Raw genomic sequence first — 25946 nt, 5'->3', positions numbered from 1 at the left:
TCCACTGAATAGAGCACTGATGAGGATAGGGCTGACGCTTCCATCCTCCCTGGCAGAGCTTCTGTCATTTACAATTTTTTCCAGGCAGCCAGGAATCAGATTATCATGACCCCAAAGCAACTGGGCTATTGATTCTCTGCTGCATTTAAAAGCATGACATGAATTGTCAGGCTGATTCCTGAGTTTCATTCAACATAGCATTACCTTCAAAAGAAACAAATGAAGCCACCCATGAAACAGACTGACAGAGGTTGTCCTACAGCCCCAGATGACATCTCTCCCAGCTTTAATGTTAGGCACAGACCAAAATACTCTCTGTGGAGAAATCAGTCAGACCCCAAGCTTGGAAGCAGTTGAGGGGCTCAATCACTCCACTGTGGGAGTGAATGTTGAGCAGCACAGGTTGCACGTGACAAGATAGGTCCCTTCCTTTCTGCCTAGTCCTCTGCCGCTTTTCCACAAAGCCTTGCACCCTCAACTACTATACATCCGTGCCCAAGGATTCAGCAACACCGACAGCTTCCTGACAATGCACTGTTGCTCTGGAGGTCAAGGGCACAGCTCTCCTGTTACCTGAGGTACCTTGAACTGGACAACCACATAAAAATTAATGGTTATGTCTCTGGGCTACACAGACACTAAGTCAAACTCCAATGAGATCTGTGAGGAGGGTCACAGTTCCCTCACTGGGGCAGATATTTCTATCACTGTAGGCATAGCCAGAATATTTTATGAGTTTTGGGACTACAATTATTTAATAACTTCTAAATTTAAAACAACTTCTTCAGGCAGATTCCCGCTCTTTCATTTCATTTTTATATACATAAAATTTAACGGTCTGTGACTCTACTGGAAAATATGAAGGCCACAGATCTAATGGCATAAAAAATCTAATGTGTGACTCCTACACTGCCCAAGCACAGTCATATAAATTAATTTACCTCCTTACTCAAAAGTGACAATGGGTAGCAGTCAAATGTGGCACCTGAATTAAGTTGTGATATGGCAGACAAAGCATCTCTGTTTTTAAGACTCTGAAAAGACAGATATTCATGTGGAAAAGCAGTGAGGACTCTGAAATCATACCAGAGGAACAAGATTTAAAAATATGTGGGTCATATTACCTAATAGCTACATCCGATTTCTCTCTCTTTTTCTTTTTTTTTTGTTTTTGTAGGACATTTATTCCTAAAGTCTTCTTTTCTTTCTTTATCAGTTCACAGTACACAACTCCTTTCTACAACTCCTTCCTGCTTTATAGTTACTCTTTCAAATAGAAGGACCCTAATTCACATAATTTACTTGGATATAAATGCGTTGATATCTGGAGTGATGTGGAGAAACAGTGATGTAAATCACAGTAATTTAGAGAAGATTAGAAGTAGCCATTCAGTTCTATGGCCCCAGGGCTATATTCTAGGCTGTAAGGCCCACATCCAGGGTCACTAGGCAATGGTGGTGATCCCTTGGTTTGCCTCTGTATTGAATTAAATATTCAAAGAGTTAATTCAAGATCTTTGGCCAGGTCACAGGGAAAAAACTGCTGAGGTGAGGTCATACTTGTTTATAAAGCTGTGATTTTACCTCACTGTAACTAACAATTGTATCTATTACAGAGATATTGCCAAAATGATTCAACACCACCTCACAAAATAACACATGCTTAGATAAAAATATTGCTTCTATCATCATAGCTGATAGCACAGCAGGGGTTTTGCTAGCATAGCTACTTCCCAGGCCAAAATAGCTGTGTCATCAAAAACTGGTAACACAGTCCTGACTGAATTCTGAATTTCTGTTAGTGAGATAAAATTACAATAAAAACAAAGCCTTTTTAAAATTTACCATAAAATGAACACTCTAAAATTAACCTTAGGAGAAAGTAGTTGATCATACAGTAAACTTAAATACGGCTTTTCTCAAAGCTTTCACTTCCAAATAGCTTATATAAGTTATTTATTTCAAGGTTAAAAAGACCAAAAACAACAACCAACCAACCAAACAAACAAACAAAAAAACAAACAAAAAACAATAAAAACCAAACCAAACCAAACCAAACAAACAACAGTCTAATATCTTAGCATTTACGTCACCTATTTCATTCTGTATACATATTTTATCTGTCTCCCAAGTGTGAGTTTTCCTGTAGGTCCTGACAAAGGTGACTAAAGCCAGCAAGAACATCAATAGCAGGCTACTGTTAGTTATTAGAAAAGCTCACACCCTACTGGGTTCACCTTAGAAATATGTGTCAATTTGAAAGCTCTTAAAATTATCAGTGTAATTTTTATGGTAAATTTTCTATTACATATGCACAAAATTGTACCTTCAAATGTTTGTAGAATTGAATAAAAGTTTCAGATCTGCACAATATTTTACTAAATATGTTAAATTTATTTCAGACTTTGCAATTTTACAATCCTATAGTCATTAAATGATAAGTACTAAAACACACATCAGCAAAATAACTCATTATATGGTCAGCAGCTTAATTTGAAAACCATTGCCATCCCAAGTTTTTCCCTTGTGTAACAGTAGAAGTTAAAGAATTTGCATACAACACAAATTTTCTGCTGAACGGACTGAACACCCCTTTGTTTCACCCATCATTTATGTTGATCCTATGCCAACGTTACTTAATTGGCATAAATCAAATTACTGCTGACTTATATTCCATATGAAGCAAGACTCAGTCCCTCTTTTAATGCTCACAACACGCAGAGCAAGTTTATGCCAGCTGGTTTTAGAAGCCCTCTAAGCAAGTCATTACCATTTGTATTAGAGATCTTCAAGGATAACAGGCTATTATCCTGCTTAGCAGCTGCTAAATGGTACTAATTACCAGCTGTAAACCACTAGCTGTTAGATTCTGTGTGTATAGTGGAATTCTTACGGTGTGCACAAGGAAGCAAACTTAAACCAGGCAGTATAAAACAAACTAGGGATAATAGCTATCCATGCATGAACCCAAAATAGTTGTGCATGTGGTATATGAGTGACCAGAGCTATGAAGAAAATGTCTGGTTCCAGGAATATCTCACCCCTTGACATATGTGGCTCAGGGACCCTCTTTCACAGGGTGTAGTCTGTGACAGTCTACATTGTCAAAACCGGAGCTCCTTCACTCTTGTTCATACTTTCATTCACACACTCTTGCCCTCGACCTTGTGTAGCAGTGACACGTCACTCTGCCATGAGCTGGTATGGGGAGCTAAACCAGCTACCCTTATGAAAGCTGGTTTAGCTCCCTGGCTCACTTCAAGATGAGCATAAAACTAGGAGCACAAAATGATAAGACAGAAGCAGAACAGGACAGAAAGGAGAGCAACCAATGGCAACCTCAATTTTACCTTAAAGTGTGTTAGAAACACACTTTGCAAGTGTCATTTGGTATTGTTTGCATCCTCAGGCTACTGTCAAAATTATGTCAGTGGCTCCAAGATGCCTGTATATTCCCTTTTCTTTCTTTGCATAGGCCCCATCAGCTGTGCAACAGGTACATAAATTGATTCAGAGAGCTGACATGGAATGTAACTGTTGATTTTGGGCAGTTGTTCATTCTCTCTTGGATCAGTTTGCTGAACTGACTTCCTTTGCAGCCACACAACTGCTAAATCTGATACAAAGGGCATGCAAAAAGAGCAGTGGTAGGAACAGAATCATAATAATATGAATGAAAATTTCTGAAAGAGAAAATATAGCATTGGCATAACATCCAATGAGCATGGAGGTATACCAGTATAAGCAAACATTTTATTGATATAACTTTATTATCTTCTGAGAAATGCACTGAAGTCACAGAAATACCTCCCTATCGGTGTAAATACACCCCTGTGAGAGTAAGCAGTACAACTGCAATTAAAATAGCGTGACTGGAGTGATACAATTCTTTTTTCAGGCAAATCATGACACGTACAGGGCCACTATAAAGTGTAATCAATATAATAGCACACACCTTTAGTAGACAGACAACTATAACTATATAAACAAATAATACAGAACTGATAATTTTTAAAAAATCACTATTTTAAGTGTTCCAAATAAGAAATATTGTGTGCTTCATTTGGCAGTTATCACTATGCAAAAGAGTTTTTCTTCATTATCTAAATACAAGCTACATATTTCTTTGATCTTATTTACACCTATCTTGTTGTGCCTAGTGTTGATTTTATTTACACCTGTCTTGCTGTATCTACTAACCCCAAGCCAATTCCTTCACAGATTGGTATTTATGGGCTTCAGACACCCTGTAGATTAATATGGCTATGATCTGATTCCCCTTAAGATGATCTGTGTTCTAATTTGATCATTAAGTAGGTGCTGGAAGAAGTGCAGCAGGCCACAGTATACTATAATTCATTAATAACACTTGGCCTTATCATATGGGGTAGCTCTCAAATTTCTACACACAAATGATGCCATTCAGCCTGCCACTTTTCCTTGTTTTTTTCCCTCTCCAGACTTCTTACAGATATCTCTTACAGATGATAGGGATAGCATGCCAGTTCATGAAGACGTTCTAGGAGAGCAAGCCTGAAGTCAATTCCTGCACCCCAAAACCAGTACCAGACTCTTTACTGCTACCTTTCACTTCAAGAACTTCTATCCAGTTTGGGTAACACCACTGGACGTTGGATGTCGCGCAGCTGTCAGGACCCTTAAAGCACTGAGGAACTTTCTGCGCTGCCCACCCCCGCTGCTCCCCCACCCTGCCCAGGACCCCGGACCCCATGTCAGCCCCCTGGGGCCACCAGCCCCTGTCCTAGTGACACCGCAGCCCAGGTCCCCACAGCCACCATGCCGGGCCCGCCCGCGGACCCATGCGCTGTCCCGGCCTCAGCCCATCCGCCTCCCCACAGCCCGCCCCGGTTCCCCTCACCGGGCCTGACCCTGACCCTACCCCCGGGGCGATGTCCCGCTCCAACCCTGGCCCATCCTCAGGGAGACGCCTTAACGCCGGGGGCTGGGGCTGCCCCGGTGGCCCCGGCTGCTTGGATCCTGGCCGGGCGGTGGGACAGGCCTGGCTGCCCTGGGGAGGCCCCCACACTCCAGGCCGCAGGGAGCAGCCGACCTGCATGGCGCCCTTACAGCATCTGCCTGTATTTAATTAAATTCAAACCATCGATCATCTCCAGAAGGACTTCCAGTCCTGCCCACACTTCCATAGAGTTCATGGGAGCAGAAGCACATCTCTCCTGTTCTAGCCTGGCATTTTGAATTTCTACCTAATGCAGTTTTTCCATCCAAAATCCTTTCCATCTATGTTTGTAATTTTTAACATATTAAAATTTGTGTATTGTGAAACATTTTCTGGCTGAGGTACATTCTGCTGTATGGTAAATTTCAAACTATCAACATATTCTAGTCTATTGATACCATCACCCTTTTTCAGACATCTCAGAGATGCTGAAGAGACGTAAAAAGCCATGGGGATCACTGTCCATACATGTAGTCATTCCCCTCTTCACAATTACAGAGTTTTAAAATGAAGAGAAGTTGGATTTAGTGTATACATGTCATAGTCACAATTTTTATTTTTCAACAATATCAGCATTCAGTCACAGTCCTTTATGATTTGCCAAAACCAAGAATACCTTTTCAGTGGTTCTTTTCTACTTCACAATGCACACTCACACCTCTCAACTTCATTTTTTTTTCCTAATATAATGTATGAGGTTTGCAAAGCCTACTGACCCCTTGCACATATGGACAGCATGAGACACATCCTCCTATTAGAGATGATGGAACAGGATCTGCTTTTCTTGTCAGCTGAAGGGTGGGATCACCACAGAAACACATCCAGAAAATTGAACTTCTGGAAAGACAGTTTGGAGCTCCTCTTACTCTTCACCTACCTGCTAAGCATAGCTGACTGAGAGATTGATCAGTGAGGTCTGGAGAAATTACCCTGTGCCGTGCAAACAGCCAGGATCACTGCAGGAAAGCAGGATATGGGATCCTGTTACATGAGTATCCCATATAAACATGAATATAAAAGACATGCACGCTGCATAAATATTTTAGTTCGGGTAAGCTCTTCAAGTATTTCCTTTTTCTCCTTTTCAACCCTTACTGCATTGATTGCAACATGCTGGTTACCAAGTCCTTCTATTAACTTGAGCGTTCTGAACAGGAAGTATAAACATTTTCACAATTTGGTTAGTTGTCACACATCTTTACAGAAAACTACTGTCTGTTTTCTGTATAGTTCTATATCCTGTCTATGCATCTAGCTCAAAATGGTTTTCCTTCCTCATTCCTGCATTCTTGAAATGCATGATACTTTTCCTAGTGGTAATCCAAGCAGTTTATAACCACTAGCCTCCAAATCTTTAATCTTCTCTAAATTTGAGTCAGCTCTTTCCATCCAAAGCGCAGGGACATGAAGGGTCTAACAGTTCTAGCTAGAGCTTCTCTCACATCTTGGCTTCCAAACTCCCAGCCTTCAAGGAACTCTTTCACACTTGGCAAAGGGCAGGCTTGTCACATTTTGTAACACAACAACTTTTGTAACCTTTATCCATTTCTGACCAGGTGGCCCAAATATTACCTTTCACACTTGCCTGCTGTGTATTCTTTGCACAGACTAGGTGTCTTTTATCAGTAGTGACTACAACAAAGGTACAACAGTAAAGCAACTGTTAAGTGTCCTAATGACACTAATAAGAGTCTTGTCTCAACTAAATTTGTTTTAATACATACTGGAATCTTTATTAGACTCCCTGATAGCTGATGGATGATGTGGATGTCCAGCAAGGAGAGCAAATTGCTCACAGACTGGTCTGCATAATCCCCTCCAGTCAGTGCTGCTCTGACTGTGCAAGTCCAGCCTCCTGGAAATCATCCTGCTTCCATTCACTCTTACCCTACAGCTGATTCTGTATGCTTGAAATTTCAGTGCATTCCGGCTAATGCCTTCATTTCCCCACATCAGTGACAGCAACCGCCATCACCAACAACACACCAACAACAAAAAACATCTGAAAAACCAGAAGTGACCACATAATCGCCCTAAGAACAACAGATCATGTGTATAAAGCCAGCATGGAAGGAAAGAACTATTATAAACTGTAAACTACCACTTCCATAAATCACCTCAGAATAAGCAAATGAAAACATCTCTGTGTCTGCTTTGAGGTAAGGCTATCACACTCGGGCAGCTGAAGATTGCAAAAATGTAGACTTCATCTGATTTCAACATTCAGTGTTTGAAATACAGAAATCATACAAAGACAGAGGGGACTGAAATGACAGATTTATAGCAGTTCATCTAAATGCAGTTTCCAACCAAAGAGACAAATTTGAAGAACAAACAGTTCTGCATTCAATATCGCCAAACTCACAGATGGCTAAGCCTGCACACCAATCTAATGTAAGGTGAACCTACACTGGGTTATCAGTGAAACACTGAGGATCCAGGGAACCTAGGATGATACGTAGGAGAAACAAACCCTCTGCCTCATATTTAATACTCAACACCTCTTCTTTGACACCAGTAAGCCTCTAGAAGGGCAACATTATCATGTCAAAGCTGGGGCAACTGGTAAACCACGAAGCAAATTTTACTTCATTTATGCTTTCCTTAAGCTTTTACAGGTGTGGATTGTCACAGCATGGTCTGCAATTACAGGCCATCATGGAGAGGACAAAATTAGACTCACACAGCACCTGATATAATCATGTCTTTTTCACAGCTCACAGAAAGCAAAAGTCTGATATACAATTTGATGGTTTTATTTGGCTTTGAAGTAGAACTATCAGTTGTTCCCCATTGGAATCTCTTTGCTTTGCTTAGTCTGTTCTTGCACTATAATAGTAAGAGCTGCCTTAATTCAATACCCTGGTTAGCTCAGTCCTCTCCAAAAGTCAGTATGCTACTGGACTACAGACCTGAAGTCCTTTCTAGACTGACCAATGTTACAACTCTAAAAGTTCAGCAGTCTTGATGTGAACAAAGGGAAGGAGCAACCAACATCACATTGCCCAACAGAAGATTTCCTTCTCAGTTCTAGGTCATACCACTGAGTCCAGGTCCATATGGAGACACATGTTAGGTTTGATCAGTGATGAGCTACAAGTACAGAGGCTCAAGATTCCCAAGTGATACACAATGACACACTTTCTCATTTGTTCCATCTACACAGCTGGCATGTATCAGCCACATAAAGCTGATAAAACAGGGAGAACCCAAGGCGAACCCTGCACTAGAAGTGACTAAGTTACTAATAAAGAAAGTTAACCTAAATTACCAATAGAGAAAAAGATGAGAACTAATCCAGAAGAACCTGCATGTATATAATCAAAACCACATATACAGAGAAAGAGCGGGATACTAAACTAATGCACGTGTAAGTATTAGTAGAACTATATATTCTTGGACTTTACATCAGTCCTTTTCTGTCCAATTTATATCATTCTAAATATTTGTAACATAGGATTTTTAGGGAGAGGTTTAAAAACAAAAGAAGTCAAAAGTTCATCCCATATAGGAACCAAGTGAAGTCAACGAAGTTCAGATGGTGATTATTATAACATTTGAAAGCTGGTGCCCTCTTATAGGATGCCTCCTGAGTAGACTAAGAAACAAAGCAGCAGTTCAAATTTTGCACATATGCTTCGAGATTTAAGAACACTGAAAATCATATTTTCTGTACTGTCAATGTGGAAGTCTAGAAAAAACTATCACTATATGCCAACAATAGTTGTGATTGCTAAAATCTGGAGCACAGACCTCAGCTTGATTTAATGCTGCACCTGCCATATTTGCCTTTTGAGTCTGAATGTAATCAAAACCCTAAACAGTGCAGTGTGAGAAATTACCTCCTGCAACCATCTCATTGTTTGTCCCGTAACATGACAGTGTATACTGCTTCAAGGTCACATACACACTGCACTGTAATAGAGAGTCATTAGAAGGAATCATGGTAAGAAAGCTGTATGCAGCCCCAGGCTGCCTGTCTGAATTCTACCGCAAACCTTTTACATATGCTTAAAATCCTTGTTTAAAGCTGGACATTTAGATATATCACCAATTTCATCTTAACTATTCACCTTCCCTCCTCCATTCTTGGATGCAATTCACACAGAAACACAAGCTAAATTATCCATTCCCTTAGATTCACTGATTGTATTCTTACAAGCTTCAGTTCCTCCACTGTAATAACCTGCTCCTGTGATGGCTGCAAATAACAATAATCAAGAAAAATAAGTTGTCTATTCATTATGCCATATAACCTTTTCACTTATTTCTTTCTCATAGTTGTAGAACTTGTTCACTGTCAATTTGAAGTGCAAAAGGTTTTAACAGCTAAAAAGCCTTGCAAACCAAGTTAAGATGATACTTCTGTGTACTGAGAAAAAAGAATCCTCCAATCCATGTGTCAGAGAATGGAAAGATTACTGAAATAATGTGTGTTTAGAATTTTTATTGAGGAAGAAAAACCACTAGGTACTATACAAATAAACCTGGGTCTGCCTCTGATATATTTGTGGGTTTACTGCAAAAGGTACTACAATTCAGGCAGAAGGAAAGAGCAGGGTAACAGAAAAAGCCTAAAGAGACAGGACTTAGCAATTAAAAAAAACAATTCCCTGTATTTAGTGTCTCTGGCTATATTCTCTTAGTTCTACCTTCAGAGCTTCTAGAAGAAGTCACTCCACTTATTTATTCTACTTCACAAAACCTCCAAACAAACTCTGTTTTCCAAAAGCTCTGAACAAATGTTCTCCTCAATCTGGCAATTAATATGACAGTGCTAAACTGAAGTCCATATGTTGCAGGATCCCAAAATAAGGTGTTTTCCCAGTCTCATGCTTAAGTATTTCATTTTATCAACACTCCTCCAGTGTAACAATGTAAGTGTATACCCTGCTGGAAAAAGGCTGTTAAAATTGAACTGAAAAATTGAAAACATTTTTAATGAATTCTTAAAAGTGCGGTTGATTTTTCATAAAGAACTGTATTATTGCTTTAAAGGTTTTTGTTGTTTTGTTTTTTTTTTTTTAAAAAAAAAAAGGAAATATAAAAGGTTATTCTCTACTGATTTCTGTAGTTTCACAGCTTAATTACTATGAGAGTAATCTGTGATTGAAATGAAAACATTTTAAGTGATATTGAAAGATGAATACAGAAAAGTTTTGTACTGAAGTATTGTTGGAAATCAGTCGGAAGCACAATAGAAGAAATCAACTGCAAACTGCATAGAAAAGGTTCCATTCTTGTTATCTTTTTATTTCTCAAGTAGAGACTAGGGTCTTCTGCCATCACAGCAATCTTTCTTTTTAATGAGTATGACTTACAACAATATCCGGGGAACGTCAGCAGTACCTGCCACTCAGTACATGCCATCTTTCATTGAGAGAATAGGCTTCTGAATCCTGCCAATTTATAGCCTTGCATCCTACCGCATGATGCTGGAAAATCAACCCTGGATTCCCTTCGAAATGAACAGGAAGACTGCCAGGTGTCAATTTGTTGGTTGTTAATGGCTTAACGACCCTCTACTGTCATGACACTGAATTTGTGAGTGATTAGTCTTTGAGTTTCTTGCCACTTTTGGGTGTCAGAGCATGCTAAAGTAGAAAATAATTTTTTATTACATGGAAAGAAAGATCTTATGGACAAAACCACCAACATGTAACTATAAATGAGCTTGGCAGGCTTAACATGAAAAAAAAGGCCAGATACATGTCTATAAAGGTTTTCTGTTCAAAACAGATTATACTCTTAAAAAGCTGGATTCTTGTGTAGGGGTGATGGTCTTCTGAATATTTTTCTTGACATTTTAGTTTGTGAAAGCCTTTTGAATTAGACCCTGATCATGCAAAGTCATGAATAATTTACATAATGACTTGTTCTACTGAAGAAAAGCTTTATATCATAGTCCACAAAAATAAATAGTTGAGAATTTTGAAAATGTATTCATAAGTAAATAAATAAAATTTTTATAAAAATTGTGTATTTTTACAAAAGGCTTCCTCATAAATATTATGTTTTACACTTGTAATTGAGGCAACATTTAAAGTTATGATTTCTAGTTAATTAAATGTGTTCTTGTTTGGATTTACAGGGTTAAGGTTCAAGAATGGACTTATCTACATACAAAGTAAGCAATTCAGTCCCTACATTTCAGAAATCTGTGACTCAAAGAAAAAATCCAAAAGCTAAGTTTCTAGAAGCTGAATTTTAATAAGAAAAATGCATACTTTTCACAGAGGTGATCAACAAATCCTTAAGGGTGAACTTAGAGACACCCAAAAACATCAAATGGGAATTGCTAAATTCAAACACATATCTCAGTCTTGATTTATTCAGAACTTAAACATGTGAAATGGGGCTGCAAATAGTCTAGTATATGCTCCTGATTTCAAAACACAGTAGCAAGATGACGACAACATCAAGGTTTTTTGCACAACAGCCTACTAGGCAGTCAATTTTCTACAGTTTATTATACTATAAGCAAGACCACCGAGATTCAATTTGCCTCTCAGGCCCCTTGCCCAGGAGGAAGCCGTGCCAGGCCAGACACTGCTCGAGAGACTTGAGGTGTGGGGCTGGGGGGAGCGGAGGAGAGAAGAGAAGAGGCAGTGGGAGAGAGAAATCCACAGACCTGAGACAGCTCTCGAAGCAACCCACAGGCACAACCTGTAGACTGGCAAAAGTGGGTGGGCGACAGCTCCAGCCTCAGTTGCGTGGAGAAAAGGAGGAAGTTACAACTCCATTTGATGGTAAGAGATTAATTAAATTTGGTGTGAATCCCTCTGCGAGGTGGGACCCAAAACAGAGGGCTGCTTTGTTTTTAGTTCCCTACTTGGCACAGGCAGGGGATAGCTGTTCAAATCAAGGTAGTTCTGGGCATGCACAGAAACAAAAACTGCACTTGAAACAACCCAGGGAAATTCTAGGGCTAAGAGAAAAGCCAGGGAGCAGAGGCACTCCTGTGGCCAGGCAGTCCACAGGAAGAACAAAAGGGCTAAATAAAATCTACACCATCAAGCCTATCCTTCACTTTATGGATACGATATAGATTTTTTTGTGAGTTTTACTTTTTGCAGTTAAGTGCTGTATATTAGGAATCATACATATTTTTATCAACAAAAAATAGTTTAACATTCAGTTCTCATCTTTACCAAATTACTAAAAATGTAAACACAGGGACAAAAAAACTAAAAGCACATATGGAATCCTGTAGGAATTCAAATGTATTCAAATTTCATCTCCCTGTGATTATATGATTGCTTTTGAAATGGGCTGCTTTAATTATTTAACATCTGTTACCCAATAACTAAAGGCATTATGTTTCCCTGTGTCATAACAAAAAGATGCCCTGTGTTGCTGAATTCATTACACATGGAGCTAAACAAGGTTAACAGCCATGCTGAACCTATAGGATTGAAGGCTTGCTCTGGTTTGAAAGGGGCGTCTACCTTCTAGGCCTTCGAAACAGCTTCTTCATCAATGGGTGGATTGAGATGGTTGATTGATACTTCATTTTTCTACAGACAGAGCCGATTAAATCACTAGCAGCATGTCTGACAGTCAGCTATGTTAGTGTCTTCCAAAGTTACAGACGTGAGTTCCCAATACAGAATGCATATATTTGTCTGTCTTGTGGATGCATCCATTTACAATATACTTTTTTCTTTCTTTCCATGAGCCCCAACTGGGCAAAATTTTATGTACTTCATTAATTTCATACAGTCTGAATAGTCTCTTGACTTTACATTTCAGTGTCTAGTGTTCATGTCTCTTAAGGATTGGATAATAAATATTAAATTGTATAAATTATCATACATATGTATTGTCTTTTCTTCTACAATAGCTCCCAGTAAACTAACATTTGCCAACAGTCACTTTTAGATTATTGTGTAATGTACAGACTTCTCCTCTGATTCAAAGGAAACTAACTGTAAATTCCAAAATAAGTCTGTACAGGCAAACCTTCCTGATATTACATATATAGTGAATTTCATATGCTTTCCCAGTAGGGGGAAAAAAAAAAAAAAAATAGCTTACATGAAATTTAGAGTGAGAGTAAATAGTAACCTAAAATTAAAATATATTAAATAATACTAGCTCAATCCTGAAACAAAGCATTATAAAACCTGTCCTGTAGTTCTGTTTTGAATGTTCTTGACTACGCTGTGTTTTAAAATCCTCAAAATGAGATTAGATTAAATTGATATTTTTTTGTCCCTCTTCATGGTATCACTATGCAGCAAATTCCTAACTGGTGTAATTCATCTCATTTCCTATTAAAATAGGTTTTGACCCAAGATTTAATTTTTTTATTTTGGGATCTGTCTATCATGAAGCTTCACATCTGCATACTAAATACACCACAACTTTTCTGTCATTTTATCCTGCTCAGGGCTGGAATGATTGGTGAAAGTCAGGTTTCCCAAAAGAGAGTGTAAAATCAAGAGCATACATAAAACTGGGAAGTGCTACTTAGATTATACAACCTAATTCTGATTCACCAGCTGCGTTTATCTTTCTGGCCTTTATGCTCTTGGTGTAATACATGTATAACAAGGTTATATATATAGTAAAATACCCCATGCATTTAATGTTTCTCATAATATCATTTATAAAATTTTATTCCTGCTTCTTCAGAAGGCTGTAACTGAGACAAACAGTATAGAGAAGAAATGCTAATTAAAGTACCTTTGGTAGGAGAAGGGAATGAAAGAAGTTGATATTAATTATTAATCATAAAAAACAAGGCAAGACTATTTTTAAAGGTGGAAGTAAACAAAAGTGGGTTGTTGTAGTTTGGCACAGCATAGATTGATCTGAACTTTCACACAGAGGTCCTTCTGTTTACAAGAGCCAACTGTTTTTTTTAACTCAGGATGGGTATTTTTGGCTAATTTAAGGAAATTCTGTCTTAATAATAAGGACTCAACTTGGGAGATTTAATGCTACACCTATTTTTCACCTCTTTCTTAAATATTGAACATAATAGTGTGTTTTATCATTTTGTCTTTCTGTAAATCTGTTCTATCACTGCAATTCTCTGTCTTTAGTAAACATATTCTTTTATCTTTCAGTCTCATCTGAAGTAAAGCAGATCTCATCTCAGTAGCAAAGGTGTCACTGAACTTCTGACACACAAAAAGGCAATCCTCATCCAAGGCTTTGGTGAATATTAAAAACAAGGCACTGCCATGCTCAGAGCCTCCCTTACTTTCTAACCACTCACCCCAAAACATGCAACAGATAAAATCAGAAAATCTGGCTGCAATCATTTTGAGAAGAGGTGTCATCGAACATCTAAAAAGGTTGATTAAAAGTCAGAATCCCAAGGGCAGACAGACAGGTTAACTGAATATATTCCCACTCTTCCTAATTATACAAATGTTTGCAGTGAATAGCCTACATTATGCACTCTCGGCACTCTTCATTCCTCAGCCTCTTTCTCCAGCCTCCTGTTGCCTGACATTAGGCTTCACCTAACGGGGTCTTACATTCACAAACCTGTCACTACTGCTCGTACCCTGGCTCTTTCAGCTTTTTAAAGACTGCTGGCAACTCTTAAACCCGATCCCTGAGGATCAGTAAGTTTGCCCCAATACGTTTGCCAGACACAGGCAGTGCAACCCACTGTTTTCCAGAGCAACTTGTCTGTAGCCAAGCTGTTTGTACTGAAAAAGGTAGAACAGTAAAGCATAAGCAAGCTTATTGTAGTAAGATGCAAAAATAAGAAGTCAATAAATTTGGAAAGAATGCAAGGAAATAATAAAAAATGTGTCTTAATTCAACTCAGTTTTCTACATCAGTTTATTTTTATATTTTTTCTGTGAATAGGAACAGTTGCTATAACACCTCTGAGCATTCTCCTGACTATTGAAAGCTAATGGCCAGCTCATCTGCCACCTCTCATTAAAGACACATTCTTCTTTTGAATAGATTTTGATTTCCCTTCCCCTGGGATCTTTTTATAACCCAAAGTTGTTAGAATGCAAATTACACTCCAGCACCAACCCCACCTGTACCCCCCTTTATGCTTCCTTACACACCCTTTTAATCAATGTAACTGAAATTTATCATAATATTGTACATTATACAGTGCTTACAAAAAAATAACTAATAACACTAAAACCTTCCATTACATTGATTATTCCAATCCTCTCAAATATCATCATACTATCGAATCGCACAGTAGCATTAAATTTTTCAATCAGCTAAAGGTACAGGCATCATGGAGAGGAAGATGGAATCCTTGTTTTTTTCCCTGCATTAAGCAACTACTCTGCAGCCAATCTGCTGGGGCTATGACCAAGTCCCAGGAGGCCTCCCCCAGCAGTGGACACTACAACAAAAGTAGGATATTGGTATCTTCTGCTTTTTAAACCCCATTTTCCAGGCATCCCCTGGTGAAAGGAGGGAGAGTAAGGCTGTCCCCAGTCACCACGTCCTACTGCTAATGGCAAAGGGCCCCGCCAGTAGCTCTGAAGGGTTGGGAAGAGGCTCAGGCAGAGTTGAGGGGGGCTGAGTAAAACAGAGCCAGGCTCAACCTCCATGGAAGGGATCAAGAATCATTACTACAGATGCTGACACCCACTCACTTTGGCATTGTGGCTGTTTAGAATCACAGTGCAGCCGCAGAATCAGCATAATGCCCATCAAAAGGATGAAATTGGATTTAATGAGGTTTAGGGAATCTGCATTTCCCTTTTGAAATGCTGATTTTCATGGCAGTACCTCTTTTGTCTCAAGCCTGAGTTGCTGGCTCTCTGGACTTCCCACACTGACCTTCCACGCCCTGCCAGCATGGCAGACCTTACGGTATACATCATGACTACATTACAACACAGAGTTTACATAACAAAAGATACTACATATACAGTTTATCTGACCGTCCTGTGATTTGGGCAATGTTGCAGGATGTCTGAAAGGCTGGGTTACAGAATATACCAAAAAATGACTGAAACTAAACCCAGTGTTTTAGTTTCCTTCCTCTATTAGATTCTGGGTACAGAGCTGTCATTCACTTCTAGCTACTGTTTTCATCATGGCAAGTTTATCTGTCAGTTCATGCTCAAAAATCACCTCTTTCAAAGCAGCCACCGTTTCCTATGATTGTCAGTGGCAATAACTCCACCATTGCTTCAGGAAGGATGCATGTCCCTTATTCTGAAGAGGCCATGACTACCTTGTATTTGAAGCAGAAACTCGGTCTCTGATTCACTCAGTTTATTTCCTGATTGCACAGTTTGTTTCCTAATTACTTGTACACGAGTCTAAGCTGATGTGCAGGCTCAACAACTACTGGAGTATGGGTACTGGAGAAGAAAATCTGTGACCACGCTAATGTTAAATGTAGGTAGAAGCATGCCTATTTCACAGTGGAAAGGAATGGGATGCAGAAGCCTACTTGGTTACATCTCCCAGTTTGCAGTAAAATTATATGACTGATGTCAGCTGACATCAGCAGGACAAATGTCCTGCTGTCCATTATTAATAGGGATTTAGCATCTTGCAGAACAAAGATATATAGGATTTAAAGACAAATGAATTACAGGTAGCAGTAGAGATGTACAAAACCAGTGTCAGAAAACAGTGTGCTCGCTTATTCACCAGCTTCTGCTTCTATACATGTCATCACCAAGAATGGTAGTTGCAGAATCACTTTTTCAAAATGCTCACTGTCAATCGTGTGGGTGAACGTGGCCCTCCAATAGTACTAAAAAGCATATTACTTTTAAAAAGAGAAATTGCAGGAAGCTGCAAGGAGAAAGAGAAGGAGCATTTCCATTCGATCTCCCCGGATCAGATAAAAACCCAAATATCAGTTTGGAACAATAATTTTAAAAATATAATTAATAAATTTAAATACCTTCAAATAGAACAAAGATACAACATTTTGCTAGTTTTTAACATCAGAAACATTATGAGCATATACTTAACTTCTAAACTTGAGACAAAGCAGGTCACTGATAAAAATTTCTGGAAGCCCATTTTAAAATTAATTGTAATGGAAACTAATGATCACATTTATTAGCATGCAGTATCAGAGATGCATTTTGTGCCCAGTAGCAGCTGCTACAGTAATTTTGGAGAAGATATACTGCATTCTTCATGAATAACAATGAATTCTTAAGAGTGAAATTCCAATGAGACTCAGGTGTGAAATGTCTCTGCACTAGCCACATTATAAATTAATATTTATATATATTCATGGTACCCAATTTATCTCACCTACCAAACCAGATTACTTCTCATCATTTCAAAATGTGCTGTCCAGCCTATATAGTTTATGATATTCCATAAGAAATGAGTCCCTGGACTTCACTTGGGAAGCTACTTCTATCCTACTCTATCTACTGTTGTGCCTTCTTTCCACTTCCTATACTTTGTATTTCGCATTCCCTTCACAGAACTGTAAAACATCCCTCTCTAGCTGTCTTTTACACCTATAGAATGGGTGTTCTTTTTTGATGAATTATTACCAGCTGTATTCAAACCTGATCAGATGTGAGCATTGCTTTATCACTCTCATAGGTCTTCATCTCCTCCTTTTTAATCACTCTCTATAATTCCTCCTGGTTTTGTTGCTCTTCCATGAGCTCCATGTAATGTATCCACATTTTCTATTTAAGTGGTATGTGTAAGTGACATAGATTTTTTATAACCAGACCCCAAAACAAGTAAAGCTACTCCAGGATTCATTAACAAACAGGATTCTGCTTACTCTCAGAGGACCACAAGACAGTCAAGCAGACTTTGGAAGTGCTTCAATTTAAAGAATGGAGGAAGCACATAGTTGTGAGTAAAGCATTTAAGAGCCCAAGATTTGCAAACAATTCCTAAATACAAATAAAATTGAATAAAATAGGCCCAGCTGCAACTCTCTGTGGAGGAGTCTACGCTTCTGTAATTGTGTTGTTGTACACCCTCTTCCAAGGGTAAAACGAAGAAAACTATGAATTCCAGAATTTTAGCCTTGAGATTTTCAGTTTCATTTTACAAAAACTCCACATCCAGAAAGCTGTAAAGCCTGAGGACTTATAAGCACTCTGAACCCAATGATCACAAAAACATTACAAAACCATTTACAGTCTCATCACAAAATTAACTCTGTCTATATGTATCCAGTTATTTAATTTAAAGCATACAGGTTACAGAGTCTTCTTCTTAGGCACCACAGTCTGCCCATACATCCTGAATGGCAGGATCAGGCTTATTCACAGCGAGATGTGTTATATTATAGCTTGAGTGGAATTCATCTCTTCAAAGCCACTGCACTTCAAGCTCACAAAATTAATTACCCACGAAAGGTGTTACCTGATAGAATTTAGTCAACTAAAGCTATTTGAGAACTGAATATGTTTTACCACATTTTTACATCTTTTATTAAATCTTCCATAATAAACAAAATGTCTAGTTTGAAAATTAAATTATTTCTAAAAAAGTAAAGACATTTAAACTGCATTAAAATACCCTACTGATGATTATAAATGTTGAGTAGACAAAACTGAATTTTTGAAATTTGCTGAGTTCTCATCTTGATTACTTTCAGCATTTATTCCAAAATATACAGTGTGCAGATCAGTCTGAATCTCATTTTTTACAGGAAAACAACTTATCTTTATATAGCAGAAGGGGTTTTATTCTAAGTCATTAAATTATTATTGCTAATTCACATTAAAGTACTTCTCTGCTACTTACTTGCATTGAGCTATTTTTTAAAAAAATGCGTGTTTAATGCCAAGCTTTTCCAAAGAGAAGCATTTTAAAAGTACTTATTGCTGTTTTCTTAACCAAGTATTACAACCTCTTTCTCAGACCCCAGGCCATTTCACCAAAAGCAGGGATCTAAAGAGAGGGTGTGACATTTGAAGAACGAGGAAATATGTGCTCGTTTCCATCTGCAGCCTTATATTGCAGTCATTTCTGCCTTAGGACCCTGTGAAAGGGAGGGTTCAGATCTTCTCACACCAGAGCTGTATTTATTCCAGCTGTACAGATAAAGCTGATATGAAACTGCAGTGAAGTGGAGGATATTCCATGCGATTAACAGGATCCATCACAATTAGCTTACTGACTATATATACCCATTAGTAGTGATGTGTAACATGAATGATGAATGTTGAATGAATGACTGAAATATGAAGAAACAGAAAAGAGAAGGAGGTAGTGCCAAAAGGCCAACTTCCCCAGCTATACCTGTTGCAGTGGGATTATTTCAGCCTGTGTCTAACCTGGCCTTATGGACTGAAACCCCATTACTGTTTGGAGGCACTAGGTGTGCTTCCAGAGCACGCAGAACCACAGTACACCAGGTTGGAAGGGACTTAAAGGATCATCTGGTCCAACCTTTGTTTGCAAAAGTACCATCTAGACAAGATGGCCCAGCACCCTGCCTAGCTGAATCTTGAAAGTATCCACTGTTGAGGATCCACCACCTCCCTGGGGAGATTATTCCAGTGGCTGGTCGTTCTCATTGTGAAAAATGTTCTTATTGTGTCCAGTCAGAATCTCCCCAGAAGTAACTTGTACTCATTACCTCATGTCTTTTCCATGTGACTTCTTGTAAAAAGGGACTCCCCATCTTCTTTATAGCCACCTTTTAAATACTGGAACATGGTGATAAGGTCTCCCCTAAGCCTTCTCAAGGCTGAACAAAACCAATTCTCTCAGCCTTTCCTCATACAGCAGGCTTCCCCATCCTTCGATCATTTTTGTGTCCCTTCTCTGGACCCTCTCCAGCCTGTCTGCATCTTTTTTGTATAGCAGGAACCAAAACAGAACACAGTATTCCAGGTGTGGCCTGACAAGCACTGAGTAGAGGAGGATAATCACGTCTTTATCTCTGCTGGTGATGCCCTTGATGCAACCCAGCATCCTGTTGGCTGTCTGCTGCTGCAGCACAAGTTCACTCACCTTCCAATTCAGTTTTGTCTGAAAGGAATATAGTTTTCATGCTCCATAAATCAAGACTAAACACAGTAAATGGACATGATATTTACTACAAAAGAATATGTCTGATTTGAACTGAAATCCTAATGTAGATATATTCACTAAAGAATCATGGTTAGATGTTCCACTCGGCAACAATAGTTGGAGAGCAGCTTTTATGTCTATGAATTTCAATTTTTTTTTTTTTAATTTTTGTTTTTATTGGCTCACGTGATAACAATTCTTGGTATAGCATTATTCACCTCAAAGCAAACAGGTTCTGGGAACATTTGTCTAAAATCACAACAGACAGGCACTTGTGGGTCCTCAAGCTGCTTAAAGACAACAATCACACTCTTTCATTGTCCTAGGAAAGAACCACAGGCATCAAATTCAGAATAGTGTTGTTAGTCCTACTGGGGTTATCTGAGGGTTATTTGAGCTCCCTGCATCTGGGGATGTATTTTATCTGTTTCAAGTGCAGGACACCATCCCTGTTTTTCTCTCACCTTACTTCCTCTGCCTGAGGTAGCTTCCCTTTATGCTCATGCTATTCAGTCTCAGCAGTTGCTGAACTTTCTGTTCCAATTCAGGTGCAGCTCAAGGCCAAGTATGAGTAACACAAAGGACTGTTGATGCCCCGTCACCGCTCCAATAAGCAAGCTACATTTCTTCAGTATAAATGTCAAAAATAGCCTGGAGTATCTGACTTAGAATGCTGAAAGTCATATCTAGTACTCTGCACGGTTTTTAGAGAAAGTTGGGAGCCATAGAGGAAGAAGATCTTCACTTATAATCTCTACTTTTATACATTAGGAGTATGGAATGAAAGCTTGGGAACTTTTTTTGTAACTTAGTTATAAATGATGCCCTGGGCACTCCCTTGAAGAGAAGAGCTCTGATTTATTTCTTATACAGATCTAAATGTGTAGGACTATACTTCAGTGTTAAACAATGATAGTTAGAGCAAATGCCCATTAAAATGAAGATTCAGGAGCGAGTAAAAATCCCATATCTAATCAAATTGATAAAAATTAAAAGAAACTTGTCAATTTGTTTGTGTGATGTGACTATTTAAGAGCCTCCCTTATTCAGGTAGTTTTGTGCTAATGTGATTACAAAGAGCTGCCATAAAATCTGTTTGCAGAAGGGTTGCTAAAAGCGTTGCATCCATTCTTTTCTTATATCCCTCCCACACAACAGTATGGGGATTCCTAGGGACTTCTAAAACTTGAGAGACCCTTACTGAAAGGTGTGGTTCCCTTTTGAGTAGTAAACTACAAAATTCCTCAGATTACAATCAGCTGCACCAGAGATTCAATGCCAGGAAACAGAGCCCCTAGAATGTAGTTACATATTTCAAAGTAACATAAACATAATTTCACAACCAGAAAGATGACCCGCTATGTGGAGTGACTCTGGGTCATTACTATCTCATTGCTCTAGCCAGGCTAGTGTCACTAACAGCAGCATTCAGTACTCCAGATTTTGGCTAAAATTGAGAAACTAATTTTTGAAGTAACTTGTGCTAAATGCTATAGCTCATGTAGGTATATAAGAGGCCACATGAAATGAAGATCATAATCCTTACTAGTTTTGAAATATAATAGTTTATACATATATTCACCTCAACATAAATATATTAGGTTTCTGAAGGTTTATTCTCCATACCTTATTCATTTCAGTAACAACCTATAACAGGTTGCATGCAATACATGTCTGTATGTTCTATCATGACAATCACTTTATGATTACTATCATGTATAATCATATTTTTCCTAAAGACAGGTAAGCAGAACAGGGAAACTTTTCCTCTGAAACTTTTAGGTATACAAAGAGAAAAAAGTAGTTCAACATTACTAAGTACCTTCTTTATCGTCATGACGTATGATTGCATCCTGTATCATATCAGCAAGATTAAAACGAACTCGATTCTTTCCATGTTTCAGTTTTTTCACGTAGCCCTCCCGTTTCTGGAAAGCTTTTTCTCGTTCATAATATGCCTTTATTTGGTCACAGCGCATCCGCTTCACCAGCCGCTGTCGCTGGCCAAGAGGGAGGGACTCCAGCAAGCACTGCTCAATTTCCATCTCATGGGACCGAAAAACATTACATAGCTGGAAACAGCCTGTAAGAAATTAAAGACAAACACATTTAGATCGTGCAACAGCATGTTTTCAAATCTGCCATGAAACCTCCACTGATTTTCTTGTCATCCTTTCTAACCATGTGTAAGTCTATCGTGTGAGCTCCTCCTACTTGACCAGTGCTGACTATAGAGAGTATACATCATCACTTACTTTTTGAAGCAACACATAACTAATTCCATTAAATCACTGATTCATTTTTTAAATGCTAACTCTGTTCATGTAAACAAATGTGAATAGAAAGAGGTCTAAAAGTTTAAATGTGAGATGGACAAAATATCTAACTAATTCAATATAGTTCAAGTGGCTTGCATTCGCTTACAAACAAGAGACTATTACGCAGAGAAATGCCAGCCTGATGTCCATGCTTCCTTTTTATTCATTTTCATCTTGCTTTAGTTTACCAAATTCCAACCATTCAGTGAGAGGAAAAATATCATAATTATAATGAATTCATTATCATGCAGTGAGTACTCAGGTAACTATCTATTAAAAACATAAAAGTTATTTCAGATTCCTAACTATGTGTATGACATTTTTTTTTTTTTTTTTTTTTTTGCATTGTATAGAGCCATCTAAATGGAATCTTCTAATGAAACTTAAATACTGAAATCTTTGTGTGGAAACCAATCACAAATGTGTCGATTCAGTTAATCCTAACATTCACAGCATTACCTTTAAGTCAGATTCCTCTTTTGTTGTTATCATTAAATATGGTATTTTTACTGACATTGCAATAACAGTGATGTTCTTTTCCAGTATGTTCTCTTTTCCAATGTGTTCTCTTTTCCACTGAGCATGAGGACTGTAAGAGGCTACCTGCTGTTAGCTGCTTTTCAGGGGACAGTTTTGTTACAAAAGAAGACTAGTGGACTGTCAGATAATTTTATTGCCTGAGTCCTCAGATGTGAATCCACATCCATCAATGAGGTACCAACTACCCTAAGACCTTTTGATGTGGTGGCTGGAGACCACCCAATCACTTCTGATTCTCATGTTCTGCTTTATATACATACTTAAATTTTCTTCATATGGGAGCTAGGTGCTCAAATTTGTAATTTCTAAGGACTGTCAGCAGCCCAGATGAGAAAGGCTTTATCTCCTTAGTTTGATGGAGGAGCTCTTGAAGGAGATGTATGTTCAAGTCACCTTGGGCAGTTAAGAAATACCAAAATTAAGCATTATTGTGCAACTTTAATTAGGTCTGCTTTTGTCTACCCATTTTGCTAAATCTGTAATTACATCATCAAAGGACTCCTACCTCAGTCAGGGTACTAGCTGAGTAGTGCTGACTAAACGGCCACTTTGTTTACTCCTTGTTGCTTTACATCCTTCTAATCGACTGAGTACTATTCAAACCCTGCTCTGAAGGCAAAATTCATAATTTCCTGACAGGCTTTTGTAAAGCTCACGACATCATACCACATAAATGTTTCACAAAAATTTATATCTTTTCTTTTAAAAAAGAGGGATAAAGGGGCATTCTTATCTATATTCTCTACTGAAGAACTGAAAGACAATGATTTTCTTTTTAAATCACTAATTTTGAGTGTCCAATTCAAGAATTCTATATTTTTTTATTCAAGTTTTTTGTTGCTGTGAAGGCATAGTATTCTGTAAAGTATTATGTATCATAATACCATAATAAAATACTACCAAAGTGATTGTCCTAGGTCTGCATGCCAATCACTCCATAATTTATATCTATTACATTATATATATGTAATTTTATATTATAAATCATATATCGTATTCTATTATACATTCTGTTATATATTCGATGTACTCACTATGGATTAGAACCCAAGGTCTCAGACCAGACTTCCCAAAATTGAGGAGCATACATTCATGCAAAAAGTGCTCAGAATGTCTTGTTGAGAAACTCCATGACAGAAGCTGACACAGAATACAATTCTACAGGTCAAGTTCAATCAGCTTCTGTTAACATAGGCTACCCTTTCCCTCCCTATAATTTCTGTTCCTTTCTTAGCATGCCTTTCTAGCTAGAAGAAAATGAGCCGTCAAACTCAAAAAGTGGAAACAAGTATTGTCTTGCATTAAGCCAAAACACAAACCCTTTCTTTTTACATGTCAAAAGTCAACAACTCCTTCTATATAAAACAGAATTTTCCATTTAACCTTAAATGATATGTTTCATTTCTGAGCACATGTCAGAAAAGACAAGGAAATGAAAGGGTAGCTCTGTAAAGCTGCAGAAGATGTAACTTTATGCTTCAGTCCCAGTGTTCAGAGCATTCAACAAAATAGGAGATCTGCACTCAGACCACCCTCAGCCCGAGGTAGTTTGCGACTGCATCTCCCTTCTGGCACAACAAGACTAAGGAATGAGCAGACTTCAAATCTTCCCTATTAGCATTGCTCTGCTTTGTCTAAAATATTTCAGTACCCATGCCTTAAGCTTACACAGTATTTTTGGCTTGTAAGACTCTAAGCTTATATGCTAACACTTCTAAATCTGGGTATAGTGCCTGCCAGGCTCGCAGCCTCAGAGGGAAAACCAGCTTGCTGTGTTAAACCATGTTTGACAATGCAGCCAAGAGTCCAGCTGTACAAGTTTTACTTCTGCTCTGTTCCTTCCTTCTCTTTTATGAAGGGAAGAAGGAGCTGCCATGCACTTGGGCTCAGACAGGCTACAACTGAAGTTGCTGTCTATATCTGGAGAACTCATCTGAGGGTGAGAATTGTTGCTGCTGCTCTGGTCTTAGCTATAAATCAGTGTTGTTTGATGACAACAGACTTCAGTGGTATCTTTGCTTTTCCTCAGTTTAGCTCATGTGCTCTTAGGAGGAACTGGCAGTGTTCACTGCCAGATGACAACTGAGACTGGTGAAAGCTGTAGGACACCTTTGCTGTCACAGTGCTCTGCTCCTCCAGGGTAAGAAATCAAACAAATTAGCTTAATGTCTTGGTCGAACAGAGCACAGCAAAGCTGAGCTCATACAGCCAGATTCCAGTCTCAGGAAGGATGTGGCCAGCTTAGTGTCCTCTGCCTCTTCAGTGGGATAACTTTCAGCCCATCTATTTGCTTCATGAAGAACAGTGCTTGACTGCCAGAACTGGCCTCACATAGTGGTTTCCAGTGTGTGGCCAGAGTCAAACAATTCAGGCAGATTGAGAAGAGGACTCTTAATTCACTTGGGCACTGGTCTCATCTGAGAAGTAATGAGTTGCAGATGGGATTTTTTTTCTCTCAGCACATCTGGAACATGATACTTCCCAGATGAGATCAGTATCTGACTGTGGATATAATCACTGCAGGTCAGCAGCCTCATTAGGTTAAGCCTAGATTAAATGACATAGTATACATGCAGACAAGGCAAACTCTCTGAATTAATCTTTCAGATGCTCATCTTTAAGGCATGCAACATTCAGTCCCAGTTTTAAAACCAGGCAGATCTCTGCTCCAACTGTGGTAGCCTACTGAGTATGGGGAACCTCTGATGGCATGAGTAGGCCTTCCAGGCTATCACCCCAAGAGAGGTAGACCCAAAACCAGGAGGGCTGTAGACATGCTTCCAGAGGAAATTCTGGGGATTGCTTAATGCCACTTTGAGCAGGGGGTTAAACAGCAACATCGGATCGGGTAACTGTGTCTTGTCTAGCAGAATCTTGAAAACCTTTACCCTTGGATTCTCCAAGTTCTTTGGGTAACCTGTTCCAGTGCTGCACTGCCTTTTATCAAAAACATCTTGGGTTTTTTTAGTGGTCATTATCCCTTGTTACTACTAAGAAGAATTCAGCTTTGTCATTTATGTAATTATGCTGGTAGCCTTCTGCTGCCCTCATTCCGCTTCCTCAATTTCCATCTTAACTGGGGGGACCAAGACTACACACATGCAGGTGCAGCTTTACTAGCCCCAAAGAGAAGCAAACAA

At 38.7% G+C, this 25946-nt stretch overlaps 1 protein-coding gene across 5 annotated transcripts in view; it reads right to left on the bottom strand.

The window, feature by feature from the left end:
* MYO16 (myosin XVI) overlaps nt 1-25946 on the bottom strand; it is a 395602-nt gene that overhangs the window by 273806 nt on the left and 95850 nt on the right. For all 5 annotated transcript variants that reach the window (XM_032997101.2, XM_032997107.2, XM_032997106.2 and 2 more), the window contains one exon: nt 21771-22031. In XM_032997101.2, the coding sequence (XP_032852992.1) occupies nt 21771-22031 (261 nt within the window). The remainder of the gene's footprint in view (nt 1-21770; nt 22032-25946) is intronic.

This window comes from Tyto alba, unplaced genomic scaffold (assembly GCF_018691265.1).
Source record: "Tyto alba isolate M040663 unplaced genomic scaffold, T.alba_DEE_v4.0 Super-Scaffold_45, whole genome shotgun sequence".
NCBI lineage: Eukaryota > Metazoa > Chordata > Aves > Strigiformes > Tytonidae > Tyto > Tyto alba.
The sequence above is the reverse complement of the archived record's forward strand: the minus strand, read 5'-3'. Positions and strand labels throughout refer to the sequence as shown.